Source organism: Hoplias malabaricus, chromosome 18 (genome assembly GCF_029633855.1).
Source record: "Hoplias malabaricus isolate fHopMal1 chromosome 18, fHopMal1.hap1, whole genome shotgun sequence".
Taxonomy (NCBI): Eukaryota; Metazoa; Chordata; class Actinopteri; order Characiformes; family Erythrinidae; genus Hoplias; species Hoplias malabaricus.
In genome coordinates this window covers 11,664,453-11,684,875 of record NC_089817.1, presented here as the reverse complement: position 1 = coordinate 11,684,875, position 20,423 = coordinate 11,664,453, and the positions used below count along the sequence as shown (strand labels likewise).

Genomic DNA, 20,423 nt, shown 5'->3' with positions numbered 1-20,423 from the left:
ACCCTCAAAAGTCTAGCCTCCTGACCCTGGTCCTGACTCAGCTTTGACTCCAGCATCTGGAAGTGACTTTACCGCCGACAGTGGAGACGAGAGTAGGTCTTTTCTGTCTTTGGCTTAAAATTGACACCCAACTCAAAGAGCATCTAATCTCCACCTTGCAGCTTGTTACACATGAAAGAGATGGAGAGGCGAGAAAGGAGGCCCATTTCTTATTCATGAGTTCATTTGGAGGGCTTTTTATGCAAAGTGTTTAAATCCCATTGCTGCTTGCCAGGATCTCCAGGCCCACGCTAGTGACCAAAGAGGAACTTGACTTCAAACATCACAACACGTCAGATCAGATTATGGGCTTACTGAAATCTTAAAAGGGAACTCTGTGTGTGTGTGTGGGTGTGTGTGTGTGTGTGTTCAGCAACAAACCTCATGCTTTTACAGCACTTACCTGTGTTGCCTAATTAATTGACAAATCTTCGGCAAGCGATTTAGGCTGCTTGTTATTTGATCATGTTTCACACTCTCCTTACAGCTTAATCTTCTCCTGCTAGATTCTTGTTTTTCAGCCATAAGGGCAAAAACCTTCAAAGGTGACCTTATATTAAACCCTGAGAGATGGAGCATAAAGAATCAGCGAGGCTGCGCAAGCCTTGTTTTTATCTTAGCCTCATTGAAAATTGTATAATGAGCAAGCTCTATTATGCGCTGGACTTAAGCAGATCAGTGGACAGTATGTTTTCGAAAACACATTCTCCGTTGCCATGGACATGACATCTTTCATGTCTCTCGTTGTGGTTTTTTTTTTTTTTGTTTGACGTGGGCAGATGGAAAAAATGGAGTGGCCATTGTTCATCTAAAGCTGTTATGAATTTCAACAGTGTACTTTTTAAATTTAAGGATATTAATTCTTACTAAAGGACTGGCGTCCCCTCCAGGGTGTATTCCCGCCTTGCACCCGATGATTCCAGGTGGGCTCTGGACCCCCCGCGACCCTGAATTGGATAAGCGGTTACAGATAATGGATGGATGGATGGAATTCTTACTAAAGGAAGGTCCCATTAGAAAGAGGAGTTGATGCTGATCTCTAGATACACAATATGCCCAAATGTTTTTGCCCACTAGCTCGTCCAAAATGTCTTCTCTACTGCTGGCTATTTATTGGGAGTTTACATTAGTTTCTATTACTTACTGGGAACAGTTTAGAATACATAATTTAGATTTTTATGTACGTAAAGCTAGAACAATTTTATAGTATCTGAGGATCACAAATATTAGTGAGGGAAGGTAGTGATTGTAGATGATGAGCTTTGGATCATAAATGTATATGATGAATCCATTTTGAATGCTGTAAACAAAATCAGCTTGAGTTCGTATTGATCATACATATATCACCCATAACATGTATCCTATGCTTCAGTGATCAGTACCACCACAGAGCTGGTAGTATTTGGGTGGTGGATTGTTGTTGTGAATCATACTGCAGTGACACTGATGTGGTGGTGGTTTTGTTAGTGTGTGTTGTTCTTGTACGAGTGGATCAGACACAGTAGTGCTGCTAGAGACTGTGCCCACTAACTGTAAAGTCAGAGACAGCTGTTGCTCCAGTTTGTGTTAGGATGCCTACACACTAGAGGTTGACAGAGCGTCAGAAACGCATTCCCCCATGTGCAGTGAATTATTAAAATAAATATTATATATTATATTTATTATATATATAATAAATATTATATTATAAAAATTGTCCTAGTCCTGACTGTGGTGTTCTTTACCAATTTATATAAGGTTCTTTACCAATTTAACTAGTTTAAAGAACCAAAAGGGTTTATTTTATGGCATCATTCTAAAGCCCTTTTGTAGCATCTTCATTTTTAAGAGTATTTTTATATGGTCAGTGGGGCAGAAAAAATGGACAGTGGGTGTAGAAGCAAGGAAGACATTTTAATGTTATGGCTGACTGATGTATAGTATGTCTAATGAATATAAAACAGGTTACATAGTTCATAGTGGACTGGGGTGCTTAAAGTAAGATTAGGGCTACAACAACTAATCGATTAAATCGATTAAAATCGAGTGTTAAAATAGTTTGCAACTAATTTAATAATCGATTAGTTGGGTCTAAGTTATTATACACATAGTTATACACATTATACACATAGTTATTATACGTACAGTTGCTACACGTGACGAACTCTGGAAGAAGGGTTTGAAAAATGGCGGAGGCGGTCACAGCAGAGGATAATGTTAGCACAAGCAGAGAGAAAAATGTACGACCCAAGTCATCAAAAGTATGGGAACACTTTACATTAACGCTTTCAAGGAACAGCAATAGGTGCAAAATGTGCACAGCTGATCTTGCATGGCACAGCAGCACAACATCACTGCATGAGCATATGAAAAGGAAGCCTGTTGGAGCTATGTGTGAAAGAGATGAAGTATAGTAATTAATTCTACATTTTCTCTCACTCAATATTACTAGAGCCTGCTAGAGTAGTTAAACAATATTTGTTTTCTTAGTACATTAATATTACACTCGCGTTTAGCAAACAAGCCTTAGCAGCCCCCCGAGTTTTCTCTTCCACCTTAAATGTTATTTTTACTAATTTTTAATAATGGTAGGTTGTGTGTTCCTTATACAATTACAACATTAGTTCTCTAAAATCTTAAATATCTTAACCATATCTGATCATATGTGTTAGATGAATTTCCCTTTTATTCTCAGCACATGGCAGCATCACCCAATATCCATTTATGTCATTTCAATTTGTCTGCATTGTTGTCTGCATTTTAGATCAGTAGTTATTAACTTAAAAAGGTGTATGAAAGGTGTTCATATCTACACTTTCTCTCTCACCTCAGATAAAAACAGCCCAGCATTGCTGACTATGTTTTGAAGAAGATCTGCACACCACAGCAAGCAGCTGTTCTCACTGATGGTATCCTGAATATACTAGTAACAGACAGGAAACCAAATTTGGCTTGTCTTCCTTTTTATCCGATTAATAATCGATTAATCGAAAAAATAATTGACAGATTAATCAATTATCTATCAATCAATCAAATTTTATTTATATAGCACTTTTCACAACAAAAAGTCGTCACAAAGCAGCTTTACAGAGATCCGGGTTCAAGCCTCCTATGTGCAAGCCAGGGGCAACAGTGGCAAGGAAAAACTCCCTCAGCACACGAGGAAGAAACCTTGGAAGGAACCAAGACTCACACGGGGAACCCATCCTCCTCGGGTCGACACCGGAGACACAACAGAGAACAGAAGTAAAAGTGAAATGATGACAGATGAAGGGGTTATAGTAATATAAATGTATTATATTAGTGATGTATGAGTATGATGAAGGAGAAGGTGATCAGGGATTCTGTGTGAGTTAAAATTAGGTGCAGAGTTAATCCGAGATAAAACAGCGTGGCCAAGCATGATATTGTAGATGAGACAATTCAGGATCTTGTACAGGATACACAGGGGCTGGATCAGGGCAACACCTGGAGAGCAGCAGGACATCTCAAAGTATGAGACAGATGGGAGAAAGAAAACCAGACAAAGGGAACAAATAAAAATACAGAGGTTAGTAGGGTCATGGTAAAGAACGGGCAAATTTGTCCTGCAAAAAAAGCTTCCACGGGTCAGGCGAGAGAACCCAGCGACAGACAGCATGTTGGCGGTTACTAGAAAGCTAACTAAAATGCTGTAGCTATGGTGATATGACAGGGTTAATACAGAACAGTGATAATATGAAAACCAGCTCGAACACCAAAAGAGAAGGAGTAACCTGAAAGTGAATGATTAACCAAAAGCTTGTTAAAAGATTTAAAGATTGAGAGTTTGTCTGAGCCCCGAACAGTAACCGGAAGGCTATTCCAGAGATGAGGAGCTTTGTGAGAAAAGGCTCTTCCTCCTGCAGTGTTTTTCTTAAAGCGAGGAACAAAGAGTAGATGGGCATCCTGTGAACGAAGTGTACGTGACGGGCGATAAGGTATGAGAAGTTCAGTAAGATACTGTGGTCCTAAACCATTTAGAGATTTATAAGCCAAGAGGAGTATTTTATAGTCAATGCGAATTTTTACAGGTAGCCAGTGTAGGGACGAGAGAACTGGGGTCATATGTTCGAATTTTCTAGCTCTAGTGAGCACCCTGGCTGCTGCATTTTGAACTAACTGAAGCTTGTGTAACGCTTTGCACGAGCGCATTGCAGTAGTCTAGACGTGAAGTTTTAAATGCATGCACTAGTTTCTCTGCATCTTTTAATGATAAAATATGCCGAATTTGGCAATATTGTGTAGGTGGAAGAAGGCGGTTTTGACTGTATTGGATATGTGGGTATCAAATGTGAGAGTCGAATCAAAGGCTACCCCTAAGTTTTTAATGATGGTATTGTGTTTTACTGTTGAATTATCAAGATTAATAGCAGCATTTCTGAGTGAATGTGTCTTAGTATCTGTACCTAGTAACAAGACTTCAGTTTTATCAGAATTTAACATGAGAAAATTTTGCATCATCCAGTCTTTAATTTCAGTTAGACATTTTGTTATTTTACGTAGACAAGCAACATCATTAGGTTTGGCTGATATATACAGTTGTGTGTCATCAGCATAACAGTGGAATTGAATCCCATGCTTACGGATTAGTCTACCCAGTGGCAGCATGTAGAGTGTGAACAATACAGGGCCAAGCACTGATCCTTGGAGGATCCCAGGAGGATTTATTATTCAGATAAACAAATTGATAACGATCAGAAAAATAAGATCTGAACCAAGAGAGGGCAGATCCTTTTATTCCTACCAGATTGTCCAGCCTATCAAGAAGCATCACATGATCTATGGTATCAAACACTGCACTAAGGTCAAGCAGCACCAGAATAGAGATATAGCCCTTATCATGTGAAAGGAGTAAGTCATTAGTTACTCTTGTTAGAGCTGTTTCTGTGCTGTGATTTGGTCTAAATCCAGACTGAAAAATGTCATGAATGTCATTGTTTTGTAGGTAAGAGCACAACTGCTGTGACACAACTTTTTCTAGAATCTTAGCAATAAAAGGGAGGTTTGATATTGGCCTGTAGTTTGCGAGTACAAAAGGGTCAAGATTGGGTTTTTTAATAATTGGTTTGATAACCGCTAGTTTCAGAGGTTTTGGTACATATCCAATGTTGAGGGATGAGTTTATTATTGTGAGCAATGGTCTAATGACTTTAGGTAAAATTTGTTTAAATAATTGTGTTGGTACAGGATCCAGTAAACATGAAGATGATTTAAATGAGCTAATTAAACTAAGCAAGTCATTTTCATCGACAGAATTCAAGTAGTCTAAGTGCACCTCAGAGCTGGCGGGGGGTTCATCAACAAAAGCCGATGTGACTTTGGGCTGATTTTGGATTCTGAGGCGAATGCAATCAATTTTATCATTTAAAAACCTCATAAAGTCATTGCTACAGAAATTAGAGGGGACAATGGGGTTGATTTCCTTTTTGTTGCCAATTAGATTTGACACAGTGCTAAAAAGGAATCTAGGGTTGTCTTTGTTGTTTTCTATAAGGGAAGAGATGTACTGTGATTTGGCTTTAGATAAGGCATGTTTGTAGTCGGTGAGGCTGTGCTGCCATGCAATTCGGAAACATTCTAGTTTTGTGTGTCTCCATTTACGTTCTTGGTTACAAGCAGCCAGTTTTAAGGCACATGTGCTGTGACTGTACCATAGAGCAAGCCTTTTCTCTCTAAATTGTTTGGTCTTGACTGGTGCAACTTGTTTGTAATGAGCTCAAGTTCATTTGGGTGAGTTGGAAAAGAAATGGTGGTAAGGTCTGGAAGGTTGTTGATAAAATCACTAACTGTTGAGGATGTTATAGTGCGCTTTCTAATATAGCGTGGCTGTGGACAGATATCAAAGTTTAACGCAATTTCATATGTGATTAGATGGTGATCAGAGATGGTCTCATGTAGTGAGAGATTGGATAGATTCTTTATCTCAATGCCCCGTGTTAACACTAGGTCCAATGTGTGTTTGCATTGATGAGTGGGCCCAGTAACATTCTGAGTGAACCCTAGCACATCCAAAATTGATTCAAATGCAATTTTAAGTGGATCATGATCCTTCTCAAAGTGAATATTGAAATCACCAACAATTAAGGCCTTTTCTGAAACGATAACTACACTTGAGAGGAAATCAGCAAATTCACAAAGAAATTCTGTATAAGGGCCAGGAGGACGATAGATCATGATGAGCATAAAAGAGTGCTTCCTTTTTGATGCAGTGACTTTAAGAGTAAGTACTTCAAAGGATTTAGTATCATAACTAGATTTTTGTGTTGTGTCAATGGTAGGGTCATAAATTGTGGCTACACCACCACCACGACCAGATGTTCGTGGGCAACTGTAATAGCTGAAGCCAGGGGGAGTCATTCAGGGCAATGTATTCATTGGGTTTAGCCCATGTTTCACAGAGACATAATGCATAGAGTTTGTTATCATTAATAATATCACAGACAGTGAGTGCTTTGGATGTTAGAGATCGTATATTTAAAAGCCCTAATTTAATGCTGGAAGGGCTGAAAGATTGCGTTCGCTGCAGTGCCTTGGTGATAATTCTAATTAGGTTGTTAAAACTGATTTTTGGGCGTTTGTGATAAGCTTTGCAGGGAACAGACACAGTCTCAATGCTGAAAAATTTATTAGCGTTAATCAGAGTGGGTGATATGGACATGCTACTCATCATACTAGCAGTAGAGAGATGGTCAGGAGGAACATTAGGAATTTTAATATTACTTACCTGCTCGCTATCCATTCCACCTGCCTGACTGATGTGACTGGGAATGACCAGGGAATGAGGTGGTTCAGTGGGCGCAGAACCACCTCAATGTTCTCAGAGAGAACTACGGATCCTAGACGGCTCGGATGAAGCCCATCCCAACGATACAGGGCCGGACGCTCACGAAAGCACTCCCAGTTGTCAACGTAGTCCACGCCGACAGTGCCGCACCAATCCAGAAGCCAGGAATGGAGCCCGAAGAGCCTGCTAAACGCCTCGCATCCTCGAAGGTAGGTGGGCAGGGGGCCAGAGACGATGATCCTAGCATCCGTCTTCTTCCAAGTGGTATCCAGAAGCAAACAGTAGTGCTCCTTCAGGACCTCGCTGCGGCAGGCGGAGATGTCGTTCGTTCCCACGTGGAGAACGATGGTGCTGAAATCCTCGCGCTGCTGAAGCGCCGACGGAAGCCGCCTGGCAACGTCCAGGACACGTGCGCCTGGGAGACAAGACACGATTGCATTACTCTTTATCCCTGGCACTTTTAAATGTCTAACTATTGAATCACCAATAATAAGAACACCATCCTGTTTAGTCTTTGGTGCTGGAACAGGTGCAGGTGAAGGCCAGAAGCTGAGCACAGCAAAAAATTTCAAATCAAGCACGCGAGCAGTCAGCCGGAAGTGATGTACCTGTGACGTGATAGGCTCTGATTATTATCAAAATAATCATTAGTTGCAGCCCTAAGTAAGATTAAATTTGTTTTAATAACCTGGATACATTTCTTATATTTTTGCAGTTGATTTTCTAATTTGAATAAAACAATAGACATTTCTTCCATCTTGGGACATGCCTTAATATTCATAATACAGCCAAAATCAGCGGGTCAGATCTAAGAATGGCAACAAAATAAGTCAGAAATCAGATCTAAGAAAGACAGCATTACAAACCAGTAATTTCCATTGTGATCTACAACGAAAGGCAGGCTGCTTTGTAAGAAAAATATGTCACACTGGCCTTTTCCCCTGACTACAGCATAAATTGCTGCTATTTTGTAACAAAGGCACACCTTTCTGCTTCTGAGAGCGTTCTGTCTCTAATTGCCACCTTTAACTACTCTTAACTTCCTGCTAACAAGTGCTGCTCAGATAAAGACAATAGTGCATCGCTGATTAAAAAAAGCACTTCAAAAGCTTGTAAGTGAAGCAGGGGTCCTGCAGCGAGGAAGACGAGAGGCAAAAAGAGTAAACAAAGCAAGCAAAGGGTTGAGCAGTGCATCAAAGCAATCAAATCCCTGTGCTTCTTCTTGAACTTTACTTTATGTGAGGAGGGGGATGGGGAATTATGCAGCAAATATTTTTTTTCCCTGATAGAGTGGTATTATGTGTCAGCTGAAGAAAGACAGGACAGAGATTAAGAGCAGATGAGCGGAGGAGACGTCAACACAAAGCGCTGTGACAGCTCTGACTCCATAATTAAGCAGAGAATCGGAGATGACCAAACCTGAGGCTTCTCATCTCCCTCTGCCGCGTTTCCCAGCAGCCCACGGTTTGAATACAGACACGCCGATAAGAGCCGTCCACCTGCCCATACGTTAAAACCCCCTTCAATTATTCATGCGCCAGAACGTGGAGGCTTGTGGGTCAGCATTCCAAAAGCACTGAGAGTGAAGCTCCGCAGTGTTTTGCCTGTTTAGATGCAGCCTCTATCCTATCATCCGATTTTTAGACTTGGTGCTGTCACTCACACACTGTCAATGTAATTCTTCTCCTTTTTTATTCTCTTCTCCCCTCGGCCACTCTATCTAAAACACCCCCCGAATCCACTCCGCATTGTGCGAAGGTGAGTTTTAATAGAGCAGCAGAAATGTTTACCTCTCGCTATTGACTAGCTGTTGATTGACAGATCAAAGCCTGGACGTGCAGCTGCCAGAGGTCAGATCAATGCACGAGCTCACTGTGTGTGGGTGGTTTGGAGCTTGACATGAGACTGAGAGTGACAGAAAACCTGAGGAGATCAGACACTGAAAGGAAAAAGAGTGACCGATAGCCCGGTGTTGGAAGAGGAGTAATCATCAGGAAGATCATAGCTTTAAATCCCAGCACTGGCCATGAGTGCCTGATTGTACCTTTGGGCCAGGACCTTAACCTTAGAAGATGCCTTGCTGCTTCTAGACTGATGCTTTTTTACAGGAAAGTTAGAACAATGCACTTCTATCATACACACACACAAACTATCTTTGTTTATTCTAAAACCTCAGTACATAAATAATCCACATCAAAATGAGACATACCTTCATCGTCAGTGATGATTCCCGTATCTAAGGGTCACTAAGTGTCTGTGAATTAAAGGTGCTGTGTTACTGATATTTGATTTCTTTAAAGGTAATGAGTTTGGTCATCCAGAATGGCTTGACTTCCCCAGAAAAGGAAACAATGAGAGCTATCGCTACGCTCGCCGTCAGTATGACCTGGTGGACACTGAGCACTTACGATACCGGCAGCTTTACGCTTTTGACCGTGACATGAACCGCGCAGAGGAAAAGTACGGCTGGCTGAGCTCAGGCCCGGTAAAATCACATGACACATTCATAGTGTGCATCCATCCAGAGAATGTTCATACACAGACAATATACAGCACACTATGTTAGCCATCTGTTAATCAGTAGGGAGCGGTTCATCTTGGATTCTGATTGAGGTGACTGCTCTACAGCTCATGTAAGTGTAAAGCTGAGTGATTAATGCAGCTGCATTACCTTTATTCAGACCCATTTTATATTGTGCTTCTTTGTATTTGCATAGTAACTTTTTATTCTTTTAAACCAATCAAGTTAATTACTGATATAAAGTTTTGAACATATGCATATTGACATATGCTGGACTTCTGTTTCCATTCGTTGCAGTGAATAACTTACAAGTGATTACAGTTTTGTTCATGTTTAATTACACATTTAAATGAGATGCACTATAAAGTGGCACGCTTTATTGTTTTTAAACGGCTGCTCTGTTTTTGTCTCTGTCTTAGGCCCTGGTTAGTACCCTGCATCAGGCTGATAAGGTCATCGTGTTTGAGCGGGCCAAGCTGCTCTTCATCTTTAACTTCCACCCCAGCGTTAGCTACAGTCACTACAGGGTAGCAGTGCAGCTTGCTGGGAAGTATCCTTTCATTTCTCAGACACTAGGCATCACTCTGCTATGTGAGGGGTTCGGTCAAAATTGTGTGGTATTGTTTGGGTCCCTTAGTGTGTTAAATTATATCACCCCTGACTCTCAGGGCATTCCTTGCTAGTACACACAGAAGCACACCCTAATATGCACTTTTAAAAAAAATAAACTGATGATTCACTCCAAAGAGCATAGTTCCACTGCATAACAGCACAGTAGCTCAGGATTTAATGCACTTCCAACCCACGTAGCATTGTGATATTAAACCCATGTACATCTGCTCCTAATCAGCATGCCTTTATAGAGATTAAACAAGCTGTATGTGCACAATTGATTTTTTTTTCTCTACACACTGTGGACCTTGATGTAGATCAGTTCCCTACAAGTGGTCACTACAAACTTTTGAACCTGCAGTGTATCCTTGAGGCCCAGAAAGTGATGATTTGGCCTCAATCTTTAGAGGTCACTTCCTGATTAAGCTTGTAAATGTGAAATGTAAAGCCTTCAGTCCAGCTCCTGAAGTCTTGGCATAAAGAAAATCTCACTTGCTTTTCTACTATACCACAGTAGAAGCGATCCTTATTGGGTTTGACTGCAGCTGCTTTAACATCCACTAAAATTTCCAACCTAAGCTATATAGGAAAACACAAGTATTACTGAAATGCTTGTAAGTATTTAATTTGACATGACTGGAATAAAAGCTAACTTAAAATCTTCAACATGTTTGTTTCCAGAGCTTCTGGTGGTTCCCCCTGCATAGATATATCACATGCTTTGATATCAGCATAAAGTAAGGCACAGCATTGTTTGTGACCTAGTTTATCACTGTTGCTAAGATGCCTAGAAAGCTTGATATTTTTTATATCAGTTTCTAATGGCTAACACTTAGAGCCTGTCTAGCTAATATTTTGGCTGTTTTGACAGTGTGTTTTCATGACTAACCTATGATTACATCACAACAAAAGACTGATGGAATTTAGGGAACAGGACTATGTCAAAAATAATGAGCGATATGCTCTATAAGCTTTCTAGCAGAATGTCTTGTATTGAAACTCTAAAAGCAAAGGGTGACTATTCTGAGGAATCCAAGATGTAGAAGCAATTTCCTGTGTCTTGAACATGACTTGGATTCTAGTTATATCTTGTTTGCTACATTATAATGGGTTTTGCTTGTACTTGGATGGGAGTCCCTAGGGAAAGCATGATGTTCTGGGGCAGGATTTGCCTAGGCCAGCTCACCCTGTACCGAGGACATCAGGCCTGTAATGGACGGTGATGAAATGGTAGAGGGTCAAGTGTACTAAGACATTAATGCCAAATGAGACCCAAATCGGATGCAATTTGTTCATGTTATATAAAAAACTGGCACACAAGGCTAAACCTTACAGCAGCTGATTTCACATGACTGTCTTTGATTTTTTTAAAACCAAGTGTTCCCAAAATCATTGGCTTTCATTGTTAATGGCAGCAGAAAAAGTGGCATGAATTGGTGGCATAAGTCTCAAACACATGCTGAAGGACTATGATTCAGCTCTCAGTGCCAGATATGTGAGATGTAGTGCATATGGCATATAGAGGCTAACTGAATATATTTTAGCCTGTGACCATATCATTTTGTATGAACACACATTAAGCATATGTGCATTTTCATATAGTCACTTCCCAACAAAAAAAACTGTATCTCTATTTTTTCATCAGTTGAACACAGCAATGGTCCATTCACTCATGATGAATGGATCAATAGAAATGCTCCAAAATTGCTTGGAATAAAATCTTCTTACACTGACTTCCACTGAAAGTTAAGAAGGCTTTTTTTTGTAAATATACCTGGCCAATAATGTTTCATAAAGTGCACAAAGTTTACTTATCTATATCTGCTAATAATCTCCCATTATCAGTATATTGACTTTGCCCAGTGAAGCACCATTATAATATTGGCAAGTTCCCAAGGGTGTATGAACCCAAGAGCCTTTGTAAAATGTAGCCCAGAATTCCAAGCATGATTGAGATTTGAATTAAAGTTAATGAAAACTTTATCAGTCAGTGCCAGTGGACCTAGGTGAAGACAAAGGAAGTGACACGAGCAAGGCAGGTTACTGGTATTAAAAGTAAGGAGGACGAATAAAGTATAGAGAAAAGGTGAACAGCAAGACTGGCCTATATTTATTTCTCTCAACAAACCTGGGACCTTGGCCTTTAACCCTCTTTACTATTGGGTTTCTGCTCTGGGTTTCTTTGGCTCCAGATGCAGTGGTAACGCAACAGTAGGGTCAATGCGTGGCAAGGCTTGCCTTTCTTGGCCGTTGCTTCAGGTTTTCCTCATCTGTTTCATTCTCTTATTTTTCCATAGTCTGCTGAAGGTGCTTCAGAAGTGGGTGGGTGGGTGCATGGGGATCAGAAAACTCAGCTTTAGATCAATAATGCAGCTGCACTTAGTGGAATGGTCTACTACTCCAAATGGATCACATGGAGCACACCATGAGAAAGGACATGTCTTCCTGATCCCCCCGCCCCAAAACACCCCCCCCCCCCCACCCCATGCCCCACTACTTTCACGCCCCCAAAAGCAAGTGGTGTATTCTGTGGGCAGGTTGAATTGTCCTCAGGGGTTTTTTTTAGCTCTGTAGCTTTGAGAGAGGGAGCTGGGTCAATAATATTACTGTAGTGGAGCTTTCTTTAGGAGCATGTCTTTCATTGTTTTCTTCAGCCCCTTTCCCCTCTCATCTCTCTCTCTCTCTCTCTCTCTCTCTCTCTCTCTCTCTCTCTCTCTCTAAGTTGAACACTGCTGTCATGTGCTTAGGAAGCATGCAGAGCACCTCCAGCTCAGCAGTGATCTTTACAGTTCTAGAAAGGAAGACGCAACCTGCCTCTGTTAGGAGTGTATACACAGTGTTAGTATATTTTTCTGTGGTAAGTACCAAATTACCAAATAATACCATATTGACTCTATACAAAGGAAAATTAATAGCTTCTCAAAATTGGATTCACAGAAAGAGTCTAAAAACCTACTTGATTTCTAATGTAAGTCCAAGTAATTATGGAACATTTCTTTTGATCCATTCTTCATGAACATTCATGAATGTTTATGCATTAGACATGACAAGTGTAGACCCAGGTTTAGCTGGTGCACAGCATCCCATATTATTAACAATGTAATTCTATGGAGATTTTACAACCTGTGTGGAGCAGTTGAAATCCTGGTCAGAAATGGATGCACGTTACTGAAGTATTGAATTTAAATTTCCCTAATGAGACAAGTGATCTGGATACGTTTGAACATGAAGTGTGCATTCTCTGGCAGCTTTGAATCTGCTCTTCCATTCTGAACTATTCCCATTGTTTTCATTCGAGAAAAAAAAAATGAATGGGCAACAAGGCGGTACATACAGTAACATCAAATATTAAAGTGGCTCTTCATCTATTGACAGTCACAATCAATAGATAGCTTAGATTCCTCATTTGGACAGAATTCTTCTTCCTGTTTCAGAAGTGAGTGGTAAATACTTAAAACTGAACAGTGCAGTGGGCAACTCGTGTGTTAGTGAGTGTGTGATGCCCTGTGATGGACTGGTGCCCTATTGGGTGTGTCTTGGAACCTGTGAACACCAGGTAGGCTCCAGACAACACCATGACCCTTAACATTACCTTAGTACATTATAGTACATTAGTATATGCACAAGTTTAGTCATTCATTCACTTTTCTTAACTCTTTCATCCTGAGCAGCAAGTATAGCGGGCCTGGAGCCTACCCTGCATCATTTGGAGCAGGACAGGAACACACCCTGGACAAGGCAGCAGTTTATTAGAGGGCAGCACCCTCATCATCATCATCACACACTCACACATGTGGACTATTTCGCTTAAATCCTGCTATCAACATGTATTTTTTGACTTTGAGAGAAAACTGAAGCACCTGGATTTTTTTCTGTAATATTTCATTCATTCGTTCATTCATTATCTGTAAGCGCTTATCTAATTCAGGGTCCAGAGCCTACCTGGAATCATTGGGCGCAAGGCAGGAATACACCCTAGAGGGAGCACCAGTCCTTCACAGGGCAACACAGACACACACACACATTCACTCACACACTCACACCTACGGACACTTTTGAGTCGCCAATCCACCTACCAAAGTGTGTTTTTGGACTGTGGGAGGAAACTGGAGCACCCGGAGGAAACCCACGCGGACACGGGGAGAACACACCAACTCCTCACAGACAGTCAACTGGAGCGGGAATCGAACCCACAACCTCCAGGCCCCTGGAGCTGTGTGGCTGCAACACTACCTGCTGCCCCACCTTGCCGCCCTTTCTGTAATACTTGTTAAAGCTTATATAATATTGTATAGTTTAATGTATTATTCTTGGTAGATTAATTGTATTTATAGAACAGCATAGCTCTGGTTCAGACTGTGGTTTCAACTAAATAGTTCATTTCTAACTTAGCTTTGTTGTAATAGATGTATGGTTGAGTTTTATGACTTGAGCAACGTTGACAGGAGGTAGGATTATGTTGTCAGGAGGTGGGGATATTGACTGATTTAATTACTGACTAGAGTAACTCAGTCAACTCCTTTATAAGGTCTGATTATGGTTCAAGTGCTGCATGCCTACACTGAGCTGCCTGTGTTAACAGAGTGAGGCAGTGCACTAGTTATTTAGATGCACGCTTTAAGTTTAGTTTTTTGGGCAAGGACTGTGTTGATTAAACTTACTTTATTCCTAAGCAAGCACTTGACACTTTTTTAATCATGTAAATTCAAAGCATGCTCCTTTTCAGGCAATAATGGCATCTTCTAAAGAATTAATTGTCACATATTTATACCTGGAAAATATGGAAATGAGCCATTTTAAGATGCCACATGGGGGGTGTCTCAGCATTAGCTCCTAACCTCAGCATAGATTAAAGCTTCAGACTCTCAGCATTTTCTTTAAACAGTGCACTTGTTCTTTGTGATGTGTCTGGAAGCTTGTTAGGAGTACTTTTAAGAGAGAAACAGTGCACTTGGCCTGATTTACACTCACACAGAGAGCTTTTAGGCCATGATATAGATGCACTGTGACCCTGTAAAAGCAAATCTTTGTTGCTCAAATTAAGAACCCTTAGCCCATATTAACCTACAGGAGCAAACCTCTCGAAGCAGCATGGGATTTCACCTTGCACTACACTATAGCTGATCATAACATATGTCTTAATTTATGTAGACATCTCTTATAATCAGTGAAGTCAGCCTTTAACGTGCACCCTTTGTGGACACAGATGTTCAACTCTACACATGCAGCTTGTTTAATCTTCACAGAAAAGCATGAAATGAAATGGGATGCTCTGGAGCAGCCTCAAATGAGCTTAAAGTCACCATGCTCAATGTCAGGTGTCTGTTAGAGGAGTTAAAAGCTACAGGCATTGGACTGTGGAGCAGTGGAATGGCATTCTGTACCTTTAAGATGATGCAGAAATGTTTTGACATTATCTAAGACCTTTCCAGAAGTACAGAGGCTTTTATTGCTGTAAACTACATATTAATAGGCTTGATCCAGTTGGAATATATTCTTGAAATGTTGAATGAGCAAGTGTCCACCATAAAATCTACAGGTAATGGCTTAAAATATAAAAATAAATAATTTTATGCTCTGCATAAGTCTGAAAACTTGTGATAAAACAAGTAGTTCTGAGTTGTGCTGCTACATACAGACACTTTAGGATTGTTCCACACCCTCCACTAAGTATCTCCAGTCACAACTCTGGACCTACGTTTATGTGAGAGCGCAAAGAGGAGGTTAACTGGAGCGAATCAAACACAACAAGCTTATTTTCCTTTAAAGGAACAGGCGCTGAAACTGGTCATTTGAAACAGGGCTGTTTAAACAAGTGAACGCTGCTGTGGTGTTGACCAAAGCATGTCACAGATGTTCTGTTAAGACCCCAGAACTGCATTCACTTGTGGAAAAAGGGTTAGAACATCCTCTTTAAGACTTAGTAATAACTATGATCAATTATTCAACAGCTATTATGACTATATGAACTAATATGTATGTTATGAGCTCATATACAGGCCCTTGTTAAGGGGTTAAGCGGTAGCTGAGTTAATTGGTTCATTAATGAGTTATTCCAATACTGTTTTCTTAAGCAAAGATCAAGGAAGTGCTCATTGTGAGTTGAACAAGTGCACAAAACGCCTGTAAGCCTATTCAATATGCTGAATTCCTATATGGCTCATTTTCTGTAAACAGCCTTGGGCGGACTGAAGCTCATGTGCTGGGTCGGTTGAATAGAAGCTTGTTTTTGTAATGGACTGTTTAGCAGAAGTGGGCTGAAACAAAGTCCTCGTCGCCCCCCTCTTTGCCCCCTTTGCTTCAGAGGACCCCGGGCCTGTGGGGTGCAGCCGGAGATGAGCTGGCCCAGCTGAGGGCCTCCCACCAGGGTCTCTGTTAATCATGACCCAGCCAGAGAGTGGGCTTAGCGGGGAATAAAGACACCCTTCAGCCAGGACCACCGCTCTTCCTCCAGCTCCTGCAGCTGCCCTTTCAGAGCCCCGCCCCATCAGGAGGCGGCTAGCCGCCTGCACCAAAGACCGTCTGGCTTTGAAGATGAAGGCTGGGCTAGTCAGTGTTCTATACGGACCACCAGGTAGAGGGGCCCCTGTTGTCATTCTTAAGTAGGAAATCTTTTTTTGTTTTAGGGCAATTTAGTTTTATCATTAAAACACTGCCTTCAACTACGAGCCAGTGTGAGGTCTCTCTTTCGCTCTTTTTTCAGAGCCGTTTTTGAAAATGTCATTTCCTTTCTCCTTTTCTCACCCAGGGGCGAAAGAGAGTAAAATGCCACTCATTCAATCGGTGTAACTTTTAGATAGGCTGGCTTTTAAATTTGCATTATGCTAACCACCAAAATTTCTTTTTCCACATCACTGTAGAAGAATATAGAGTGTGTGAAACCCCCAGTAGGATATCGCTGTAAAAGCCAGACCTGTCAGCGCTGATCTGTCTTTGAAATGTGCTTTGCAGAATGTGTGTGTGTGTGTCCTTCTACCCCCTCATTATCTCCCATCCATAATAGAGGAATGCCACAGTGCATATCTTCTAGCCCAACCTCTGAACAAAACACACATCCAGACCTCAGAACAAATGGGATCTCTCTCTTTCTCAGAGCTGGATCTCTTTCATAACTCCTCGCCATTAACTCCTCTCTACTTCTTGTATTGGAGCCGAACGTGGGCTTAGCTACAGCTATAGATCAGCGGCACGTAGTATCAGCTTGCTAATCCATCAAGAGCATGGATTGAAGGTGGGGAGGGCAGAGTTGTTGGAGTTGGGAAAAGGATCAATCATTTCTCCTTCGTGTGAGATTATCGACCCCTCAGGTCTCGGGGGCTTTCAGCCGATGGGGGCGCTCAGTGGGAACGTAGCCGGGTGATGGGGGTCTCTGATAGCTTATCACAGCCAGGCTTTCCGAGGCTGGGCAGCCTGGCCTGGGGCTGATCGATGACCGGGGGACACGCTGTGATGGAAGTGTGGTGTTGTTGAACTCCACATGGACCTTTACAGCACTCTCAGGCCTGGGAGACATATGATATATAACTGTGTTTCATTTAATGTAAACCTATAATTGGTGCTATGAGACCAGTTATGGAGCTTGAGGATGCACCACTGTAGCTACTGCTTCAAGGGCACATATTTCCCCTAGACCTACATTGATTTTCACTTCTTTTTAGGGGCCCTTGTTTTCTTGACACCACAGAAGGTGTTCTGTCATGTAAATCATCTAGATGTTCCCTAGATGTTCCTATATATAAATAGGTATTGCTTTTCAAACATGGTTTTCAAAAACAGTGCTAAATATTTTACTGTGAAAGATAGCTACTTAATAAAATAACTGGCCAGATACGTTTCGTCCACAGACGTAAGCAGCCAATACATTACGTCTGCAGCAGCCAAAGAGCTTTATAGTTTTTTCCCTGCTTATTTATTCATTTATTTTTGCTTGTTTGTTTACTTTGTTCTTTGCTCACTAAACAGTCCACTTCTACGTCTCCACATGTGCTTGCAGAAATTGCTTGTTAATGAAAAGTAATTTCATATGAATACATTCCTGCTTTTAGCCTTTCATAAAGTGCAGAGACTAGCCCACTTTTCCCTTATCTCACACATAGACTCTCTGTGGTTACACGCAGGTGCATTATTTCCTCTGTTTGAGTCTTTGTTTTGTTGTGTTTTTAGCTATTTCTGTCTTTCTCCATTTCATTCTGTTTCTCTTAGTGATTTTCCATCAGTTTCAGAAGCCATATTGCGCTTTGTTTAAAGTGGGCCCCCTTTGACCTCAGTTCACATTCTCTGTATGTGAAAGGAAGAACTCCGTCTGGAGAGTTTTACTTTCAAAACATAAAAATGCCCTGAATATGGCTGTGTGTGTCTATATATCTAGTGTTCCATGGTGTTCTCCAGTTAAGCAGTTTGAGGCGAGGTTGAGGCTGTTTTTCAGAGACAGCAGCCTTCAGGGCGAGTTCTTGTACAGACAGCTAGCGAACTCTGTACCCAGGACAGCTGGACTTAATGTGGAAACTTTTCTCTCTTCATGCATTATGTATAGAGCAGAAGGCTGAGGTGGGTGAAGGTCTGGAGATTATATAATGCTGTATATTTTCAGGCACACACAAGAGATTGCAGACCTCTAGAGAATGAGCATAAGGAGCTGGAGCAAAGATCAAGCTCGATGTAAAAAGCTCACTGCAATGAAATATTAGTAATGGTTTACAGAACAAGATGAATTTTGCAGACACATGTCTGCAGCTTCTGCAAACTAGCGACAGAAGTTCCAGGATGTCACTGTGTGTCTTCTCTGGGAGACAGCTCACAGACTGTCTTTTTCGGGATTAGCCCATTGTAGCTCCAGCTTCACTCTGGCACCGTGCTCGCATCACCCTCACCTGCAGCTTGTGTATATGCCTGATTCACACACACACACACACACACACACACACAAATAAGCAGAGTCTCTATTCAGACATATTACAAATTTTAGAATCATTTCAAATGAATGCATTTTTAAACAGAGAATATCAAAAAATTATGAATCTGATCATTGACTTTGAAAATGATAACTGTGTATTTTTCATCCATAGCGTATTCTCAACTGACTAATGGGGTGGGGGAAGAAAGAAAGGCTACCAATTAAGAGTTTCTCTTCATAATCACTTTTGAAATCCATGAGTGGGCAGATGCTGCAGCCTTTTGGAACTTTGCATAATTAAACTGCACACTCCAACCCTCCCTCATGTGCTGCCTGTCATATTTGTACGCACTCCCTCAGCTCTGTAGGGCAACGCGCGTGTGTGTGTGCACTGAAAGAGTGAGGAGAGAAGAGTTAAAACTGAGTGGAATTGGAAAGTAAGTGGTTCAAGCTCTGTGGTTTTGGTTTAAGGTGCAGTGAAGGGAGAGATGTAAATAGTTTGAGGAGTTTAGGCCAATGACCCAAAGGCTGTGTGTGTTTCCAGTGTGATGATTCTGCTGTGACAGAGATCTGTTGTCGTGTGTGTATGTGTGTGTGTGTGTGTCTGTGGGAGTTTGAGTGAAAGTGTTCAGTGAGGCAGAGCCATATAGGGGGCTCACAGTGCAGATCAGGACCCCTGCCAGACAACGAGAGAGGGGGGAATCCACTAGAGCACAGGGATGTAGATGCAAGACAACACAGAGAGAAGAAGAAGAAGACGAGGAAAGTGAAATGCCTGTAAGGAGTCTTCTTTTTTTTTCCTGAAGATGCTGCAATTCTGTGCAAAGCAGCGCTGGGGAACTCTTTCACAATCCATCTTCTGTTTTCTGATTTTAGCCCAAATTCCTGCAAAATCCCCAATAGATCAGTGACAATAAATGAACCCCAATTTATTTCTGGTCAGTTCTTTTCAAATGACCGATCAGTGCTCCACAAGAAAAGACATTCCTAGTAAACTTGTCAAATCTGAAAAGATTCCAAATCACCTGCACTTAATGAAATGAAATATGCAATTATTTGTCATTGTACAACAAAATGTGTCTTCGCCATTTAACCCATCTGTGGCAGAACACACACACACACACACACACACACCAAAAGAACTGAATACTGAGACCCTTGGGAGGAGATGGTCTCTGTATGATCCCAACTGAACCCTGGTGTCATTCTTTTCTTGTGAGAATGTGATCCACCCTCAATCCGACCCAACTATATAATGTAAGCAATAACTGTAGGCAGCACAGTAGGTAAAAAAGAAGTGTCTAAATATTAGCTGCTAATTAGAGAAACAGAACAGAAACATGCACAAGTCCAGAACACAGGATCTTTTTACTGTATTTACTTTCTTGATTTCACCTCAGTCAGGTCGGACCAGTCAACAGTGAGAAGATTTTCACGTGGATTGCAGTGATGCATTTTTCCCCATGAGAAAACCAACCAAACCCTGGGGAAAACTTGGTCCAAGCTTACAAGTTTTTTAACTGCTTTGAAGACACCCTAAAAGTACCTACAAGGTCAATACTAGTAATGCGTTA

At 41.3% G+C, this 20,423-nt stretch overlaps 1 protein-coding gene across 1 annotated transcript in view; it reads left to right on the top strand.

The window, feature by feature from the left end:
• gbe1a (glucan (1,4-alpha-), branching enzyme 1a) overlaps positions 1-20,423 on the top strand; it is a 126,657-nt gene that overhangs the window by 95,146 nt on the left and 11,088 nt on the right. Inside the window, exons 13-14 of the mRNA XM_066651597.1 lie at positions 9,124-9,308; positions 9,764-9,894. Coding sequence (XP_066507694.1) covers positions 9,124-9,308; positions 9,764-9,894 — 316 coding nt within the window. The remainder of the gene's footprint in view (positions 1-9,123; positions 9,309-9,763; positions 9,895-20,423) is intronic.